The sequence below is a fragment of the Danio aesculapii genome, chromosome 4 (genome assembly GCF_903798145.1).
Source record: "Danio aesculapii chromosome 4, fDanAes4.1, whole genome shotgun sequence".
Classification (NCBI taxonomy): domain Eukaryota; kingdom Metazoa; phylum Chordata; class Actinopteri; order Cypriniformes; family Danionidae; genus Danio; species Danio aesculapii.
Window position 1 is genome coordinate 1,713,165 of NC_079438.1, and position 20,653 is coordinate 1,733,817.

Here is a 20,653-nt window from a genome sequence, read left to right on the forward strand (position 1 = left end):
ATATTTTAATCAGTGAAATTTGAAAGACACATTTTATCACATTTATCTTGAGAGTTTATGGTTTGTTGTTGGTCTTTTGGTTAGCATTTAACTGTTGTTAGCGCATGTATGGGGATTTTGAGTATCAGTGATATCCATATTATTTATTAATTTTGTACAAAAGGCATGCAATTAAATGTTATTACTATTTCCTTATAACTTGCACTACTAACATTAACGGCCATTAGGGTCTTTATTTTGGTCATTTCATGTGTTTGGATTTGTCTCTCTAAAAATAAGATCACCAATTGTGCTAAATTTAATTCATTGTTAAAGGGCACCTATGGTAAAAAAAATCTACTTTTCAAGCTGTTTGGACAGACATATGTGGATGTATGGTGTATAGAGCGTCATATTGGGGTGATATAAACACACCCAGTGCTTTTTTTTCAATTTAACAACATAAAAACGGTGGACCAATTGGAGCGGTTTTCAAACCGACCGCAACTTTACGTAGGAGAGCGGTCCCCCCGCCCACCAATATTGATTGACAGGCGCGTCATCATATCCTCAGTTTGTTTATTTACGTCCGCCATTTTCAGCGTGAGTCGAAGCAATATCACTAAAGGAACACGCTAGCTCTATTTTTAGATGCAAGGCTCATTGGGCTCAACACAAGAGCAATATTCTCCACATTATCGCTCTAATCTGAATTATTGGTTGTATCTTTAGGTAGGTTTGCAAACATGTGTACTTCTCATTGAGTCTACCTTATACTTCAGCCGTTTGCATTTCTCGCGATCCCAGAAGCTCCCTGTGATCTTAACTAGCATGCGTTTTAGAATTCTAAACATCGGTTTCTATCAGGGTACACTCAAGTCGACGGCTGGGCGCCGCGGACCGCTGCAGAAACCTGTTTAGAATTCAAAAATGCGTGGCGCGACGATTCGGGACACTTCACTTCAGAGAGTGTCTGGTGTGCCGTGTCGCGGCTTCGAGCGGCGCATCCGGTGCCTCAGTCAAAGTTAATTCAGTGTGCGTGATTATTAGTCTCGGTGTACAAGCTCGGCACTTGAAACTAGCACACAGTTGGCTGTAAAACTGTACAAAGACACAAATGATTTTGTACTCTCTGCTTGGTCTGTGTCTGAGTCGTACATGTACGACTGAATGGTGATCCTCTCACTCCTTCTCCTTCTCTGAGTCTGCCTGTCAGACTCTGTTGCAAACGCAGAGCGGGTGAGCTCATGGCCCCGCCCCCTTGTTACATTGGGCGGGAAGCCAAAACTAATTTACATGTGAAGCAACACACCCATAAATTAGCGAACTGTGGACACGCCCCCAACATGACTCTTATTAACACATTATAATAAAACAATCTGAACTGTGTTTTAAACTGAACCTAAACTGGCACACTCAGAAGAGCCATAATATTAATATTAAATCATAAAAAAAAAGTAAACTATGTGCCCTTTAAAGCTGTTTATATTGCAGTCTAATAGGACATTGTTGTAATTCATAAGGTCATAAATGCTATATCTGCATTAAATATGGGCAATGTTAGTGTTAAAACAATTCAAATTATTGACTTACCACTATACAGTTTATAGTAATATATATATATATATATAAATATATATATAAATATATAAATAAATAAATAAATATAAATAAATAAATATATATAAATAAATATATATATATATATATATATATATATATATATATATATATATATATATATATATATATATATATATATATATATATAAAATAAATAAATTAAAAAAAAAAAAAAAAATATATATATATATATATATATATTATTTATATATATTTATTTATTTATGTTTGGCAAGCACTGAATTATTATAATTTAATATGCTTTCGATAAAATAGTGGAAACAATGGCTGTTTATAAAGAGTTTATTTTTTACTTAACATTTTGTCATGCCAAATGTACCCGCAATAATAGGACCACCCACACATACTCGGCAGGTGTAAAAACCCTAGGGTAAATGGCCCAACTCAAAGTAAAGACATTTTGAATCAATGAGTTCATCCTAATCTGAATAGAGGAATAGTGAGCATACTTTCTAGGGCAGAAGTGGATGGGCTTAATATTTATACGTGACGTGCTAGTTCACATGATTAGCATTTCACCTGTGGCAGATTGATTGACTATCTGCTCGTGCTCCTCCTGAACATCAAGTAAAATACGTAACAGTAAATAAGACACATGTTATTGTTCCCAATAAAAGAAATAAAAATTAAGCCACAAATTTTTCGGACACTGAAATTACTTACATAAAACAACATTTAAATGTGAACGGAATAGAGTCACAGTGACTGAAGATGGCTAATATGTGCAAATCATCATAATGATCATGTGCCTTTTCCAAAAAAAAATAACATTTTTAGAAAAATATCAAATCTGACAAAGGAATTTATGCAAATTACATAAAAACAGTTTAGATTTTACATGTATAAAAAGTCATATAAATATATATCAGCACAGTCGCTCACAACATGACGGTTGCTGGATTGAGTCCCTGTGGGTCTTTTATGTGGAGTTTGCATGTTCTCCTCGAGTTAGCGTGGATTCTCTGGTTTCCCCCACAGTCCAAACACATGCACTATAAAGGAATTAAATTGTGTGTGTGTGTGTGTATGTTTTATATATATTAGGGGTGGGCGGTACACCGGTGTGACATTGCGCCACGACATGGATTTTCTAATACCGTCAATACCGTAATAAATCAATTATGCGCCTTGAACGGCTGCATTTACATCAATAATAGCTAATTCTAAATAATAAGGCATTCAATTTTCTTCAAACGTTCAGTTGTGGTCTGAATACATGTCCTTATACTACAGGGCTCGAAATTGCAACCATTTTGGTCGCATGAGCGCCCGAAATTTAATCTATGCGCCCTCATAATATATTTGGGAGCATTTGTGTGTCTGAATATGAAGGTTTTAGTGCAATCTGATTTGATTTTCTCTAAAAACTTGCTGAACCGCTCTACCCTGCTGCTGTATTGGTTCATATTAGCTGTCAGTCACTCAACGCTTCCCGCTGTCAGATAACAGGGAGCTTTTGTTACTGCAGGAAATGCAAACGGCTGAAGAGTGAAAAGTGCACAGGTTTGCAAACCTCACCTAAAGTTATAATAATAATAATGGCGCAGATGACAGCGATCATGACATGAGGTAAATGTTGATCCGCCAACTGAGATCAATCGAGTGTTTTCGGAGAAGGTGCCTGAATCTCGATGTGTTGCATTTACCGCGTGTTCAGCGCTAATGTCCGCTAAATATAAAATCTAACTGTACACATCATCGCCAAAGAAACTCACCTTTACTAAGTTTACACTGAAACTACGGCTCATAACAAAGAGCGGAATTGCGCCGGTGGTCATCATGAGAATCCTGCTCTGTCTGCTTATAAATTGGTGCGGCTGACTCGCCTGCTTTATTCCACCAAAACAGAGAAATGAAGATCAGCTCATAACGAGACTGAGCATTTACAATGACCCAAACCGAAACTTTTAAAGAGTGATAGAAGTGAGACTTTCTTTTGTTCGTTCTTCCTTGAGATGTAGATTATTTTGCTATTTAAAGTAATACCGTGATATTATACCGTCACCGTTCAAAAGATGAAAAATACCGTGATATTAATTTTAGGTCATATCGCCCACCCCTAATATATATATATATAATGACAATATCACACTCTTAGCAGTGTGATATGGCTGTATATCGGCACTGGTGGGAGGCGTGCGTTGATTTTTACAGCCATATTGCACTGCTACTTGTGTGATATTGCGTTTATACAACAGTTTGATGGCACAATCATGTGTATAAAAAAGAAAATCAAACATGGAAAGTCTAAAAACCCTTTTGTAAGAGGAACTACTTTCTTCCGCCATTCATTCACATCTGCAGCTGACGTCAGAGCAGCAGAAGCTGATACTAATTCACCAACGTCACTTCAGAGCTAGTGTTTGAATGATTCTCTAGCGTAATGTCTAAAGTGATGAAAAAAAACAGGTGATTTTGCTGACATTTGAAGATTATAAGGCTGAACAGCATGAAATGCCATCAGTCTACAGAGATTTCCCAGTATTTCTCTGTTGCAATCGGGAGATCACAATAATTAACCCCGAAAAAGCCAAAGCAAAGCAAACACTAGGAGATTACTGTTGTGTTTGTGATACGGAAAAACGCTAAACACATGCAGGCATTTCATCTTTCTGTTTACTGAACTAGTCTGCAGTAACGAAAACGGTAAACAAACAGATGGCCAACAAAAAAGTAACTCAGGGTTATACAAACAGTAGCCAGCACAAAATACATACATTCCTGATACTCGAGTCCCATCTCACACTCAACACACTAGAATTACTGTGGTATAAATACAGTACTGCAACATACTAAAGAGAGAGATCGACTTAGAATGTCACTCACCAGTTTTAAATGTTTTGATCAGGTGTAGTTTGAAAATACACTGATCCTTCCTCCTCCAAGGGCTTATTATGCAGTATCTGTGGCCATCTTGTGGATGGACAATGTCAACCATCTTTGCTCCTCGCTCAATGACAGGCTGACGGATGCTGATGCACTGCATCTCAGAAATTATAAATATTTAAAATAGGCACTATCCTTATAAATTAACTGAATAGTTGCAATCTAAACAACTACATTCTCGACAAAAAAAAATCCTCAGAAGTACATGACGTTGTCCAGCAGCTGCAACATCATTGTCTAGACCCGGCTCAAAGGCAATGACAAATTAAAAGGAGGACATGCACAAGATGGTTTGGTACCAAAAAATATTTATTTAAACATTAAAGAATAAACAAGTGCTCACTTGAGGTTAGAAAAAAAAAATCAAATATTAACTAAAGCTAGAACGAAACAAAACAAACAGGAGCAAAAGCACGGCTCTCTACAAGCAAACACTGCTGGCCTTTTATAGAGGGCAAACCAGGTGTTCACAATTGCGCAGATGAGTCTCTGTCTTTCCAGCTTCGGCCGATCAGTGGGATGGTCATGCGTTAAGTTTCGCAGTTCGCTGCGGTGCAAAGTTCAAGCTTGGTGAAACTGTTTTGATCCTCGATTGGTCTCACGAAGTCAAGTGATGCGATTTCGCAGGTCAGAGTTCACCAAGTTGCAACTTTGCGAACTGCGAAACTTAACGCATGACCCTGCGTTTCTGGTCTGACGCATTCGCGAGCGTATGAATGGAAGCAACCCAGGCTCATTCTGAGAACGTAGTCCCGTGGACGTTTCTGTAGACCGCGAAATACGTCCCGGGAGGTACGTATTTTTGCAGTTTTTGTTTTCGCGAACCCGCGAGAGGCCGTTGTGCGCGCTTTCTCCCGCGCTGTCCTCGCGTAAACCCGCTAGGGGCTGCCGTCGAACGACTTTCCGCCTGTCTGCCTGGATGACAGAATGATTGACCGTGCGACCGGCCAATCGGCTGACCCACCCTCCTCCGTCCCTAAACCCAACCAACGACGATTCACAAAAGCCGTCCAGAAAAAGAAAAGCCCTCGTCTAATTTTTACCACGTTTTCGGATTTTGACCACATTCTCACCCTGTGATGAACTTGTTCGCTTCATTTTTTGTTTTTGTTTTCTTACCTGATTTCTGGAACCGCTCTTCCCCGGACTTGAACCCAGTCGTCGTCGTCGTGGTCAGCCCCTCTCTGCGCCTCGAGTCCGCCAAAGTACACGAAGAGCTAACCGGACAAACTGGTTGCAGCGGGAAGGCCCTCCACACGGAGGCGAGCGGCCGGCCGGCAAGCGCCGAAAGGAACGGCGTCACACCGCCTCACAGCGTTCGCTTAAAAAAATGAAATGCAGCCGTACGTACCCCCGGCTATGTCTTTCGCGGTCTCCAGAAACGTCCACGGGACTACGTTCTCAGAATGAGCCTGGGTTGAATGGAAGTCTATGGGAGGAAAAGCCCAGTGTGACTGCAGCTTAAGAGACTCGTCACAATCATCAACAGCTGCTGAATCATTATTTGTATAAAATATTAGTCCAGAGTACTTCTGTGTATTGTTTGCCTTGCAGATAAATTCTTTGTGATTTCCATAAACAAAAAAATATATTTGTTTCTATCTTTGCTGACACAATCTTTGCTGTACAGTGCAGATTGTGCAGCCTTGGATACGTAGAGAACCTTAACAAGATACAAATATTTAACAAGACCTCAGAAGTAATCAAATGCCATACAGCTGGATTTCTCACTAGATTTTATTATTTACACAAGTGTTTGGTCAACGTCATTGCACACAGCTATACACCTGAAATGTGCTCAGTTCACTAAAAGAATACACGGAGCAGTCGGTCACAGCAAACGATTATCTGAGTGCGTATTAATAAAAAAATATATATAACAATCAACAATCAGATGTTTCCCTCTGATTCCAAAACTAAAAATAAGAAAAAAACGTATTTCGAATGCCTTTTTTCAGCAACAAATTATAATAACTCTTCCTCTGACATGGTCAGATGCCGGATGTTGCTTCTGAAGGGCTGTACTGACCGCAGCATCATCTGGTGTTGGTCAGTCACATCGACGGAAGAACTGGAAATGGTAGTCAGTAAATAAAACCCCCGCGTAGTTACGATCGGTGCTACAATCGGCCAAACCCTAGGTGAAAAGAGTCATATTGTTACTATACAGATATGCTGCTATTAAAAGCCTGTTTAACAAAGTTACTGTTTATTTAGACCAGGGGTCACCAATCTCAGTCCAGGAGGGCCGGTGTCCCTGCATGGTTTAGCTCCAACTTGCCTCAACACACCTGCCTGGGTGTTTCAAGTATACCTAGTAAGACCTTGATTAGCTTGTTCAGGTGTGTTTGATTAAGGTTGGAGCTAAAATCTGCAGGACACCGGCCCTCCAGGAACAAGTTTGGTGACCCCTGATTTAGACACTAACATAGAAATACAGCCTGCACAATGTTTCAAGCTGTTAAATCATGGGTCTCAAACTGGATCCCTTGAGGGCCTGGGCTGCGTCCGAAACCGCATACTTCCATAATATGCAGTACGCTGAAATCAGTATGCGAGCCGAGTAGTGTGTCCGAATTCATAGAATTCGAAAATCAGGTAGGTCACGTGACCATGACAAAATGGCGTATGTAGTACATCCGAATTCCATTCATACTTCTTACATTCATACTGTATAGAACGTACTTTTCTAACGGCCGAGTAGTACGTTTAAATTCAAATGCGGTACCTACTGAGTAGTAGGCGGTTTCGGACGAAGCCCTGGAGTTTCGTTCCAACCCTAATCAAACACAGCTGATCCAACTAATCAAGACTACTAGAGATTATTAAGCAGGTGTGAGTTGGAGCTAAACTATGCAGAGCTGTGGCCCTTCATGAATTGAGACCATTGGGTTAAGTCATACATGTAGCTCAACTTTAACTATAGCTTAAGTCAGCGGTTCCTAACAGGGGGGTAGCGGCCCACAAGGGGGCCTCAGCGAGCTTTGTGGGGGGTCGCGTCATATTTTAAAAAAATTCTTAGCAGTGGACAATTAGGAGAACGATCATGTTGCTTTAGTTCATTTGATCCCCTAGCTCAGTGGTCCTCAACAACCGGTCCGTGGATCAATTGGTACCAGGCCGCACAAGAAATCATTAATTATTTCCATTTTATTTATTATCTGAGTCTGAACAATCTTTTATTTTGAAAAAGTATTTTATTTTGAAAAATGACCGCATTCTTTTGCTTGCGCCCAATGACTGTAAAAACGTTTCGGTCACTTGAGCACCCAAATATAACCCTCAAGCAGCAAAATGAGTAAGAAACAGGCCCTTTGCTAAGGGAAAAAAAGGCCAAGTGAAGGACCCGCGAACTGCCAAGGAATAGATCCGCAACCCACTTGTCAACAAACCAGGTGAATCTACCATGGCTGTGCAAGATCAACTAATTGAGATTGCAAATGACGGCAGCATATCGCGTATTTCTAGAGTTTGCACAAGTTTGTTGTTTCCAAATGAGGTGCACGTCTCGCCCACCCAGGGCCGCGACGCGAGCGCACCGCAAGTCACGTGACAAGAATTGACAGATCAGCTTCAGCTTGTATGGAAAATTCATATTTCGGTAAAAGTAGTTTTCTCAGACAAACACAGAACACCCAAACACCGCAGTGCTTTGTACTTTTCTCCATAAATAAAACTTGTATCAGAGTGACAGCAATGTTTTGTCAGTTTGTCATCCTCTGAGAAAACGGTTTATGGTCGCATGGCAACCTACCCCCACTCCCCAGTGAAATTGTCAAGCGTTGACCGGTCCGTGGTGATTAAAAGGTTGAGGACCACTGCCCTAGCTGACCAAAAATGGACAAATTTGTAAGCAATCCTCTGTGAAGAGCCTTGGGTGGGTCAGTTGGCGTTTCTGTGTGGAGTTAGCATGTTCTCCCCGTGTTGGCGAGGGTTTCCTCCGGGTGCTCCGGTTTCCCTCACAGTCCAAAGAGCTGATGTATAGATGAATTGGGTAAGCTAATTTGTCAGTAGTGTAAGGGTGTTTCCTAGTGATGGGTTGCCGCCGGAAGGACATCCTCTGCGTAAAACATAAGTTAGCATAAGCTGTATAAGTTAGCGGTTCATTCCAAGTTAGTGGCCGTATTGTACATTTGCTTCATCTGGAGTTTTCCGTGGGGGTGAAAAAGTTCACCATACATTACATCCAAACATAGATGACTTGTCTTAAACAAAGCTAAGTTTGGGCAGTCCGCGAAAATCTAATAAACGTCTAAGAATAGCCCGAAATCAGACTAGTCGTTAAATAGACTGCCTTCACACTTGTTGTTATTGATTCCAGTGTATTTGATGACTAGTCTAGTTTTGGTCTATTCTTATACGTTCACTGAAAGCCCTTGTTTTAGCCAAGACGTCTATGTTTAGATGTCTTTTAGACTTATTTTAGACATTCATTTGTACTTCAGAACAGTATGCGTGCAGCCTATGTGCACCTCGTGATGTTTGTGCCTCGCATGCGCTTTCCGTTGTTTTTGCAGTACTTAGATGGTCGATAAATTGAAAACAAACACTGATCTGCTGAAGGTGGCGTAAGAGATTAGGGTTTGTGTGAGGTGTTTAAAAGATGTTCGCAACTGCTTTATAAATATAAAGATGTTTTAGTTGCATCTTTTTTGGAGAGAAAGAAATGCTGAACAAGGACAGGTTTTTCCTGTGTGTCTCCGAGCTATACTTTGAAAGCCTGTGCACATGATAAACACTCAAACACATGAAGATACACAGGAACTCACTGCAACCGAAGTGCGGAAGTGGTAGGAGGCACGGTGATGGTTTGCCACCGCCAATGTCCACTTGTGTATGTAGCCCTGCGACAAAAAAAGGAAAGAATTGAACCAAATAACAAAATCATTTGCACACAAACGACTCAAGATCCTATCCAACATATCCTAGCAAAGTCTGCAACAAATAAATGCCGCAAAAATGATAATTCAAATTATATTCCATATTCATACGTTTAAAACTATCAATATATGAGATTACATTGACCACAGAGCAGCTGTTATTTGGTCAGTGACCGCTCTGGGTGTATGCTCACTCTGTGTGTGTTTGTGTGTGCGCGCGCGCTCTTACTCCTCACTCAAAATATGTGTGTGCGCTTGAATGGGTGCAGAGGACCAAGTATTTAGCATGTGTAAAAGCAAAGCTCACTTTTTTTTTCAAAACACACCTCCTTTTCAGAACAGCACACACTTATGGATGCATAAAAGAGCACACATGTATACGCTATTTAAACAACGTGGTACAAAACATGACAATGATACCTTCACCTGGATTAACCTAGTAAAATAACACTCGCATCACACCTGGAACCGCATTGTGCTGGTCTGAAGTCTTTATCCTCAATATAGGCAATGGAAAAACCCTCTGGTCTGACAGATTCAGCCTTGACAACTTGTGTTTTGTGTGTAACTTTTGCTGCTTGTGGTTAGCGTTTAGCATCACATAGCATAATAATGCTAAATCAAGTTTTGATGAGTGAGAATGTGCTTCTGCCTGAACTGGGTTTGGTGTCCTAGCTAATAAATCTGTATTACATGTGTTATTATGTCTAGTGCATACCTGTGTGTTGAGAGCAGCGTCTGACTCTGGGCCGTTGTAGTCGAGTACCGAAGAGCACTGTTCACTTTCATCACGTGAACACAGCTGGATCACCAGCAACTCCGTTGTGCTACTCGGATAGAAGAAAAATCAGTGAGGACATGATTCACACATACCTATCATAATCTTATATCTGTCTGTCATCCAGTTATCTATTAATGCTGTGCACTTCTTCATGTTCTATTATTAAAGATCCCCTGACATTTGTCTAGATGTTAGTATCAGTACGCTAGTCTTGAGAATATCTTCAAGCCAGTGTGCTCCAAAACTGTTGCGTTTTGAAGATATAAACCATTCAAATCTTGCTGCTTGCCACTTCTACCTAAATGGATCAATGATTATTCTGATGTCGCCTCACTTCAAATCTTCTGACCAATCACGTGCTCTCTAGAGTCTGACATGCCCCGCCCAGAACGCTTCTCATTTGATTTTTTTGTTGATGCGCTTGAGCTCAACCACTCACAGACAGAGCTGTAATCAAAACTAAATGCCATTGGCTGTTTTTTTTTAGGGAAGGAGCCACTCCATGTCCTGCACGATCTTCATGTTTCAGTCCAGATTGTCAAACATTGAATAAAAAGTACAAAAATTTTGTTACATATATTCCTACACACATGGTGTACCTTACCTGAAAAAGGATACTTTTCGGTTATTGGTGTGAATCTGGCACAAGGTGGCTAATTTCTTTAGCTATCTCATACACGCTCTTTAACTGGAACCCTAACTTTATCATTAGCCGCATTTCCACTATCGGGCCAGTGCGAGCCAGGGCTTTAATCGGGCCAGGCCGGGCCAATAGCCCGGGAGGTTGAGAAATGAGGCCGAAATCATGTCGTGTTTCCACTGTCGGGCTAGTTGCTCGCAGCGCGTCACGCAAACTCCGCCACCAGAACGTCGCCCGAATCAAACGTCACACAACCCGTCACACAACCCGCCCACTTCAGCGGGAACAAAAAACTCAAATTATAACCACAAACACAACCTGGCATCACTACGAGAGCTGGAAGATGGAGAACACCGAAGCGATTGCTTTTTTACTGTTTGTGGTCTGTTGGTGTAAGTCCAGACAGCGATCCCTGGATAAGGACATTCGAGTTCGGCGGCATTTACTTCGAACACAGATTTTGGCAGCAAGGCGCAAAAGAGCAGCCGAGCGACGAGAACGACGATAGCAAAACAAATGTAAGGGAAGAAAGCATCTTGTCTCCTCTTTACCTGACAGGAAAACTCCGCCTTTGTACGTAACCCCGCCCCGAAGCCCCAGTTGGCCCTCCTTGGCCCAAGGTATTCGGCGGGCCGAAAAGGCCGGACGCTGGCCCCAAAGAAGCCCCGCTTTGGCCCGATTACGCCCCGGAAGTGATAGTGGAAACGCGACTGGCCTTGGCTCGCTCGCTTTAGGCGCGATAGTGGAAACGCGGCTAATATTATTGAATTTGCTAAATGGCGGGCCATTCCAAAGTAACAGAAACCTACGGATAAGAAGTTTTCCAGATCGAGATCATCCTTTCAGCCATAGCCAGAAAAGCTAATTGTTCTAAGTCTGCCATATCTAGGATATATTGTTTATATATTGCACATACAGTTTATATATTGCACATACAAGTCAGAATTATTAGCCCCCTGTATATTCTTCCCCAATTTCTGTTTAACCAAAAGATGTTTTCTAATCATAATAGTTTTAATAACTCCTTTCTAGTAAGTGATTTATTTTATCTTTGTCGTGATGACAGTAAATAATATTAGACTAGATATTGTTCAAGATGCTAGTATTTAGCTTAAAGTGACATTTAATGGCTTAACTAGGTTAATTAGGCAAGTTAGGGGTAATTAGGCAAGTAATTGTATGACAATGGTTTGTTCTGTAGACTATCAAAATAATTATATTGCTTAAGGGGCTTAATTTTAAAATTAAAAACTGTTTTTAATCTAGCTGAAATAAAACAAGTAAGACTTTCTCCAGAAGAAAAAATATTACAGGAAATACTGTGAAAATTTCCCTGCTCTGTTAAACATCATTTGGGAAATATTTAACAGAGAAAAATTATTCACAGTGGGGTGAATCATTTTGACTTCAGCTGTATATACTGTCACTCACTTATTAAAATCCCCCAAAAGGCTGGTCGTCCATTTAAAACAGATATAAATGTGGAGAATCTCTCATTAGCAGCAAAAAAATCAGAAGGCTAGGCCAAGCTGAGGAGCATGTTGCGTGGATAGAAAACTGGTCTAAACTGCACTTCAGTGATGAAAGTACACTTGGGGGGGGGGGGGGGGGAAGGGGGGGGGGTGGGGTCAGATGAGAGACATTATTTTCATACTGTTTGTCATTAAGCGAATCAGTGAAAGGTGGAGGAGGAAGTGTCATGGTTTTGGGGGAAGTTTTTTTGCAGTAGGAGTTGAAGGTTGTTGTTGAAGTGCCTGTTCTACTAGCATAAAAAGTTAAAAATTGAAACGATAATTACAATAATTCTAGTGCTTGTGTTATTTTGATCTCCACTAAATATTGTTTCTTGGCATATTTAATGTAGAACTAGTAGGACCTTTTAACAACTGAAGGTGATTAAGGTTACGTCTACAGCAGGGGTAGGGAACCTATGGCTCGGGAGCCACATGTGGTTCTTTGGCCAAAAATATGTGGCTTTCCAGCTGTCTCCCTTCAATAAAAAATTAAAACGGTCACTAAAAATCAGTTTCCTTTTGAAAATACTATTAAAATTAGCTTTATTTTGTATATTTTTACAGCAAAATGAATAGGAATAAAAGGACGTTTCAACCAATGCGCGTGTGCGACGCTGTGGACTAACTTAAATCGCGACACCAATAAAGGGCATGCCATTTACATTTCGATGGTAACCTTGCGCCATAAAATTCAAACAATGTTCATTGTCAAAGTGGTGAAAAGAAAGAAATTCTACAAATTGTCCTTTATTAATACATGGACTTGCTCAACATGTGATGCTTCATATATATCCATAATGGCTCTTTAAAATTTTTTCGCCAAAAAAATCCTTTACTTTAATCTTTAGACCTTTACCTGCATCATATCCCTGCTGAAAAATCCAGCTAAAATCAGCTTAGGCTGGTTGGCTGGTTTTAGCTGGTCGACCAGCCTGGTTTTAGAGGGGTTTTGGCCATTTCCAGGCTGGTTTCCAGCCATTTCCAGTGTGATCTTAGCTGGAAAATGACCAGCTAAAACCAACTAAAACCAGCCTGGTTTAAGCTGGACATAGCTGGTTTTGGCTGGGCTCCCAGCCTGGCTAGGCTGGTCAAGCTGGTTTTAGCTGGTCATCTCCGAGCCTGACCAGCTAGGACCAGGCTGGAAATGGCTGGAAACCAGCCTGGAAATGGCCAAACCCCCTCTAAAACCAGGCTGGTTGACCAGCTAAAACCAGCCAACCAGCTGGTTTAAGCTGGTTATTTCAGTAGGGATCGGTCTGCTGTTTATTTACTTTCCATCTCTTTGAAACGTTGTGGCAAAATAGGAACAACAGTTCCTAGTAAACATTCCATGAGAGGCAATATGGAGCATCCCAAACCTCTGCCTTACAACGTCGTCCACCATGCTAGCTGAATTGGTCACATGACTAAAATACATCATCATTTTCAAAAGCCTCCATTTTGAAATTTATCCAGTTTGGGCAGCATTTTCAAAAAGGTGTGTTTCTGTTTCCTAAAAACACCCAAGGCCGAAACGGACAAAAGCAATCTGCCTAATGCTCACTAAAGGAGTTCACACTGCACCTATTTAGTATACCCTTGAGTGCTTCACCAAAGTGAGTGAATTATCCGTCATGCAGGATGACTTGAGTTCAGTCAATGAGAGAACAAGATAGAGGGCGCCAGAAAGTTTAAAGATGTGTCATTTCTTTCTCACTTCACACGTGTGTTGGGTTTTAAAATCTACTGTAGTTTGCGAACCAGACAGAGCTGAAGAGTCCGTTACTCACTTCATTTGGAGAGTTATGGGCATGTTGGGCGGGACGTGTTTGCTGAGTGGAATGAAGTAGGTGTAGTTTCCCTTCCTACAAAACATGGAGATCAGTCAATTCATTATAGAGCATTCTCAAGTACGTCAAGTCAAGAGATCCACATTCATTTTAAACCCTGTTGTACAGAGAAGCACAGACCAGTAAGATTCCTTTTGAATTATAAAGTCTGCCATGAGCACACAATCACTGGAGCCAATGAGGAATCAAACTAATTCATCTGCAGATGAATAAATAAAACTAACATATTGACAGAAAGGCAAGACCAAGAAACCATGGGTGCTTTCACAGTAGCACTATTGGTGTGCACATGGGGCTGTTAGACATCAGAGTTTGGTTTGTTTGGCTAGTGTGAACACGGGATTCTGAATTCTGACGGTGTGCATCCGAGAACCGTACCTGAGTCCACCTGAAAGGGGTGGTCTGGTTTATGTGTTGGCGGCACGGAGGCTCAGTGGTTAGCACTGTCGCCTTACAGCAAGACGGTTGCTGGTTCAATTTCCGGCTGGGCCAGTAGGCATTTCCGTTTGCATGTTCTCCCCGTGTTGGAGTGGGTTTCCTCTGGGTGCTCCGGTTTCCCCCACAGTCCATGCAGTATTAAGTAGACAATACTGACCATACTGAATGAGCGCGTGTGTGAATGCGAGAATTTATGGTTGTTTCCTGGTACTGGGTTATTTATTTGTTTGTTTATTTAACAGGGACAATACACTTGATATAACATTGTTATACATATGCAACGTACAAAGAGCATATAGCATAAAGCTAATTTGCAGGCCTTGTTCCTGGTCCCTTGTGGGTGAAAAGGCCGTTGTGTTCAACATATGCCAGAATAGTTGGTGGTTCATTCATCTGTGGCGACCCTTCGTAAATAAGGGAATTTGCGAAGGGAGAATGAATGGTTTATGTGTTCACTCACTTTTCTGGCACGCCTAACTGACGCACTGCGCGCGGAGAGAATGTATATCGATTTCTGCTCAACTTCACAACTTGCATTTGCCACTCAGTGTTGACATATTGAAAATTCAAAGTTCAAACTTTGAAGCTACCGGGGTTCAGATCTTAAAATCACTGTGTTGACACAGTCCAAAGGCGGCAGGGAAGGAGAGGTCAACTGAACACTGGTACAAACCAAATGTGAAAGCAACCTTAGGCTACGTTCACACCAAACGCAGATGAAGCCTCAAAGCGAGTGATTTACATGTTAGGTTAACGCAAAGACGGAAATAGACTTCCTGCGGCGGCGAATGATGCAGCACGAGTTGAACGTTTTGCGTGTTTGACATGCGAATTTCACAAATTGCTCGAGTTGGAAAATCTGAACTTCAGCAGACATTCACGCCACCTTAACCAATCAGGAGCTTGCTCCTGTAAGGGCGTGATTATGACGTAGCGCCTGCAGTTGGTGTCCTGAGGGGAAATTCTCTTGCCGACACCAGACAACAGTTCAACCCAGGCTCATTCTGAGAACGTAGTCCCGGGGACGTTTCTGGAGACCGCGAAATACGTCCCGGGAGGTACGTATTTTTGCAGTTTTTGTTTTCACGAGTCCGCGAGAGGCCGCTGTGCGCGCTTTTTCCCGCACCGTTTTCGCGTAAACCTCCTGGAGGCCGCTGTCGAACGACCTTCTGCCTGTCTGCCTGGATGACGGAATGATTGACCGTGCGACCGGCCAATCGGCGGGCTGACCCACCCTCCTCCGTCCCTAAACCCAACCAACGACGATTCACAAAAGCCGTCCAGAAAAAGAAAAGCCCTCGTCTGATTTTTACCACGTTTTCGGATTTTGACCACATTCTCACCCTGTGACGAACTTGTTCGCTTCATTTTTTGGATTTTGTTTTTGTTTTCTTCCCTGATTTCTGGAACCGCTCTTCCCCGGACTCGAACCCGGTCGTCGTCGTCGTCGTGGTCAGCCCCTCTCTGCGCCTTGAGTCCACAAGAGTACACGCAGAGCTAACCAGACAAACTGGTTGCAGCGGGAAAGCCCTCCACACAGAGGCGAGCGCCGAAGGGAACGGCATCACACCGCCCCGCAGCGTTCGGTTAAAAAAATGAAATGCGGCCGTACGTACCCCCGGCTACGTATTTCGCGGTCTCCAGAAACGTCCCCGGGACTACGTTCTCAGAATGAGCCTGGGTTGCAACAGTTGATCAAACTGGCTCAGCTCAGTCTGAAGCACCGCTGAAAGCCTCCATCATCCAGGTATAATTTCTGAAGGAGTTGATAAACTCACAGAGCTGGGTGTACCTCTAAAAGGATCTAGCGCACTCAGACACAGCGCCGAATGAATCTACGCTGTTTTTCAGCCTTCCTAAAGCACATAAAGCACAGCTATTCTCTCGATGAAATCCATGTTAGCCATTTAGCAATGAAGCTAAAATCACCGGGCAAACAGAAACCCTGCACATGACGCGAACGCGCGTCTATTGTGAAGTGAAGTTGACGCACAAATGAAGCGAATCTGACGTGCGAATGAAGCGAGTAAACTCAAGCATCCATTCACGCACGAATAGCGCACAGCATTAGAGGTGTTTGAGAGTTCTCAATACAGATGACAATTCCAAATGTGAGAAGGCTGAGGTGAACACTTGAGGGATAAAGAACAAAGCACGGGCCGGAAATAAACTGCCTTGATCCTAGTCTACTCAAGTCAAGCCACCTTCATTTATATATCCACTTCATACAGTGTAGATCAGGCGTCACAAATCTCGGTCCAGGAGGGCCGGTGTCCCTGCAGGGTTTAGCTCCAACTTGCCTCTACACACCTGCCTGGGTGTTTCAAGTATACCTAGCAAGACCTTGATTGGCTTGTTCAGGTGTGTTTGATTAGGGTTGGAGCTAAAATCTGCAGGAAACCGGACCTCCAGGAACAAGTTTGGTGACCCCTGGTGTAGATTGAGTGAAATGTGATTGACAAGAATAAGCAGTAGTATATATAATAATATAATAATAATAATAAGTCAGCTAAAAAATGTATTATTGTGTAACATATTCAATATGTCCGCCAGGATCCAATGTCATTGGCTGTTGTGACTGGTGTTTCCAAACTAAAATGGCGTCTTTAGCATTTATAAAATGCTCCTTTTTTACGGGTCAAAGATGGCAGAGTATATTGAGCGAAATTTGTGCCAGTATTTCACAAACAAATCCAGCGTTTTTGCACATAAACACAATCGCCTTGTAAAATAATACATGAATAATGTCAGTTTGAACAAAAGCCCAGTGGTTTTAACAAATAAACTTGCTGTAAACTTGTTTTACAAATATACATCATATTTCACAAATAAATACAGTACATCTGACAAATATCATACTGAGAAATAATGAAAAATGAACATCTTACATTAAAAATGCCTCTTAGCGGTTCTAAAATCCCTTCCTTTTTCATTAAACATGAGTTTGGTGAAATGTGAATGGAAGCTTCAACCTAAAATGATCTTAGCAACCTTGGAGCTTCGCTACAGGTCCGTCCATAAGGCTCGAAATACACATTTAAGAAAAGAATTCTGGAATCTCTGCTGAATTATTGTGTGATACCTACCCACAATTCTCCTGACAGTACTGCTGGTCTATCGCTTGTTGATTTTGTGTTATGAAGATGGATTGTATTGTCGTGTTTGTCCCTGCAGAGACGATATGAACAAACACATCATGCTTTATTGGCCACAGTTTGATTTGATTACATTATTAGAATTATTATTAAGAATTATTTGAGTTATTTCTAATTATATAAGTAAGTTATTATTAATACGACTATTTCCAATGTAATAAATTCCTAGAAACATTAGCTTACAAACATTTGTGCGCCAAATGGAGACCGCGCGCTTTGCGAAAAGTCTAAGAAATTAATTTATTAAATAACTACTCAAGATAAAACACGATACTCTTCATATTCAATATTGTTCTGCCTATGATGTTCCTGAACCAACTTACAGTCAGTAGAATTGATCAGTTTCTCCGGGAGGCTTTCTAACCACCCTGAAAAGGACAGCATGAAAATAAACTCAGATGAAGACCACAGCAAATCTGTAAAAGTACATTTGAAGACTGGTACAGCGTCTTTTACCTTTTACTGTTTTTCTCAGATTGGTGACTATGTGTGACAGAAAGTTAAAAGGGACGGCCGTGTCTGTCAGGTTGGTGCTGTGATTGTGATTTAAAGTAGAAGGACAGCAGTAGACCTCGTCTGAATAAAACACGTTGGAGAAATCGATGTCTGGAGGCCAGGGACCAGGAGGGGCAGTGGAGGCCACTGAAAACAATCAAGATTAACTGAACTATATATAAAATAACAATCACCAGAATATATAGGCCAACAAAGTCACATGCAAACGCAACTCCTTAACTAAATTCCAAATCAATGACCACCAAACTGCCTGTACTACAGAATTTGATGTCAAATATTGTCAAAATTATGTCAGAAATTCATAAAAATGGTTCATATCGCTCAAAGCATACACCGAAATAGGGAGCTCCCCTTACATGGTCACCAATGTAAGCAGTGTGTCATCTGGTGGTGATGTTTGGTACTGCACAAACAAAATCTTGCTGATATATATATATATATATATATATATATATATATATATATATATATATATATATATATATATATATATATATATATAATATGGTTTAGCTGGTTGACCAGACTGGTTTTAGAGGGGTTTTGGCCATTTCCAGGCTGGTCTTAGCTGGTCAGGCTGGAAAATGACCACCTAAAAGCCTGGTTTAAGCTGGACATAGCTGGTTTTGGCTGGGCTCCTAGCCTGGCTAGGCTGGTCAAGCTGGTCAACTCCCAGCCTGACCAGCTAGGACCAGGCTGGAAATGGCTGGAAACCAGCGTGGAAATGGCCAAAACCCCTCTAAAACCAGGCTGGTCGACCAGCTAAAACCAGCCTAGGGGAAATCGGAGCACCCGGAGAAAACCCAGGCCAACACGGGGAGAACATGCAAACTCACCCAGAAATGCCAACTGACCCAGCCGGGACTCGAAACAGCGACCTTCTTGCTCTGAGGTGACAGTGCTAACCACTGAGCCACCGTGCCGCCATGTTTTTTTATTTTCATAAACTTATTTATTCTCATTAACTGATTTTCATGTCTACGTCTATTGGACTGACAATTAATAATTAATTCTTGACGCGAAATTACAACCCTAAGTGGAAAAACGTTTCCCACTTATAATTTTGAAGAGTTACGAAACCCTGAACAAGAGCAGGGATTGCAATGCTTTTTTTTTTACTGCAGTGACAATGTATTTGTAACTCCTCTCATTCTACTTAAAGTCCATTTAGGACTGCTTTTGAAACTGGCACATCAAAACAATACAAATAAAAACTGTTTAAGAATGTATGTAACAAATGTAACCTGGTTTTTATAACACCTTCTTTATATTTAAGATGCAAACATGAAGCAAGATAATCCTAGATCGGTTAACCAGGAGATTAGAATGACCCAGGGTTAACTATTTCAACAGTCCAACAGAATATGTTCAAACATCTGCATACAGTACCTGTGGTCAGTGCTGCTGGTGTGGTGTAGGGTGGTATTACGTTGGAGTCATTGAAGCTGTATATGAAAAGAAAACAAGGTTAAAACCTCACTGCGAATATTACTGCTACAATTAAGTAGCAATAACTGTGTCAACAAGCATGGCAAGCAATCTGATTTAACATGCTGAGTCATTGAGCACCCAGCATATATGTTTGTAGCGATCACATCATTGGTGATAGCGTTGTACCTGCTATTGAAATCCATGTCCTCTCGTAATGTCAACATATAGAGAGCTGTAATAGAAATCACACTGCAAAACAGGGTAAAATAAGTCAAACACAGGCTGATACTGTCATGTTTAATGAAATATCTTGCCAAGACGCAGATTTCATTTGATATCAAACTCTCCTCAGTACATTCAACACAAGTTTTCTTTGGACTAAAACTATAATATGCTGGTAAAGTGCATGATGTGGCCGTTTTCACAATTTTGTGCTTTTGTAGTTTACACCAAAGATTATTAAATGACACTGTAAACAACCAAGATGCATGAATATTTTTAAGTTTAGCTGACGATTGTCGAATCTCATTTTCGTCCGCTTTTCCGGGGCCGGGTCGCGGGGGTAGCAGTCTTAAGAGAGAACCCCAAACTTCCCTCTCCCCAGACACTTCCTCTAGCTCCTCCAGGGGGATCCTGAGGTGTTCTCGGTCCAGCCGAGAGATTTAGTCCCTCCAGCATGTCCTGGGTCTTTCCCAAGGCCTCTTCCGGGTGGGACATGCCTGGAACACCTCCCTAGGTAAGCGTCCAGGAGGCATCCGAAACAGATGTCCGAGCCACCTCAGCTGACTTCTCTCAATGTGGAGGAGCAGCGGCTCTACTCCGAGCTCCTCCCGGGTGACAGAGCTCCTCACCCTATCAGGGTGGCCCTGCCTTATTTCGGCCGCTTGTATCCGAGATCTTGTCCTTTCGGTCATGACCCAAAGCTCATGACCACAGGTGAGAGTAGGGATGTAGACTGAC

The 20,653-nt window shown here is 41.7% G+C and overlaps 1 protein-coding gene across 2 annotated transcripts in view; it reads right to left on the minus strand.

Annotated features, from left to right (window-relative positions):
• Positions 1–6,232: 6,232 nt before the first annotated feature.
• The window catches only part of LOC130222739 (myelin regulatory factor-like protein), a 112,734-nt gene continuing 98,313 nt past the window's right edge, over positions 6,233–20,653 (minus strand). For both annotated transcript variants that reach the window (XM_056455269.1, XM_056455270.1), the window contains exons 18-26: positions 19,880–19,942; positions 19,652–19,707; positions 18,203–18,388; positions 18,070–18,114; positions 17,678–17,759; positions 14,094–14,168; positions 10,108–10,216; positions 9,279–9,353; positions 6,233–6,646 (exon numbers count right to left, since the gene is read on the minus strand). In XM_056455269.1, the coding sequence (XP_056311244.1) occupies positions 6,560–6,646; positions 9,279–9,353; positions 10,108–10,216; positions 14,094–14,168; positions 17,678–17,759; positions 18,070–18,114; positions 18,203–18,388; positions 19,652–19,707; positions 19,880–19,942 (778 nt within the window). In that variant the 3' untranslated portion in view covers positions 6,233–6,559. The remainder of the gene's footprint in view (positions 6,647–9,278; positions 9,354–10,107; positions 10,217–14,093; positions 14,169–17,677; positions 17,760–18,069; positions 18,115–18,202; positions 18,389–19,651; positions 19,708–19,879; positions 19,943–20,653) is intronic.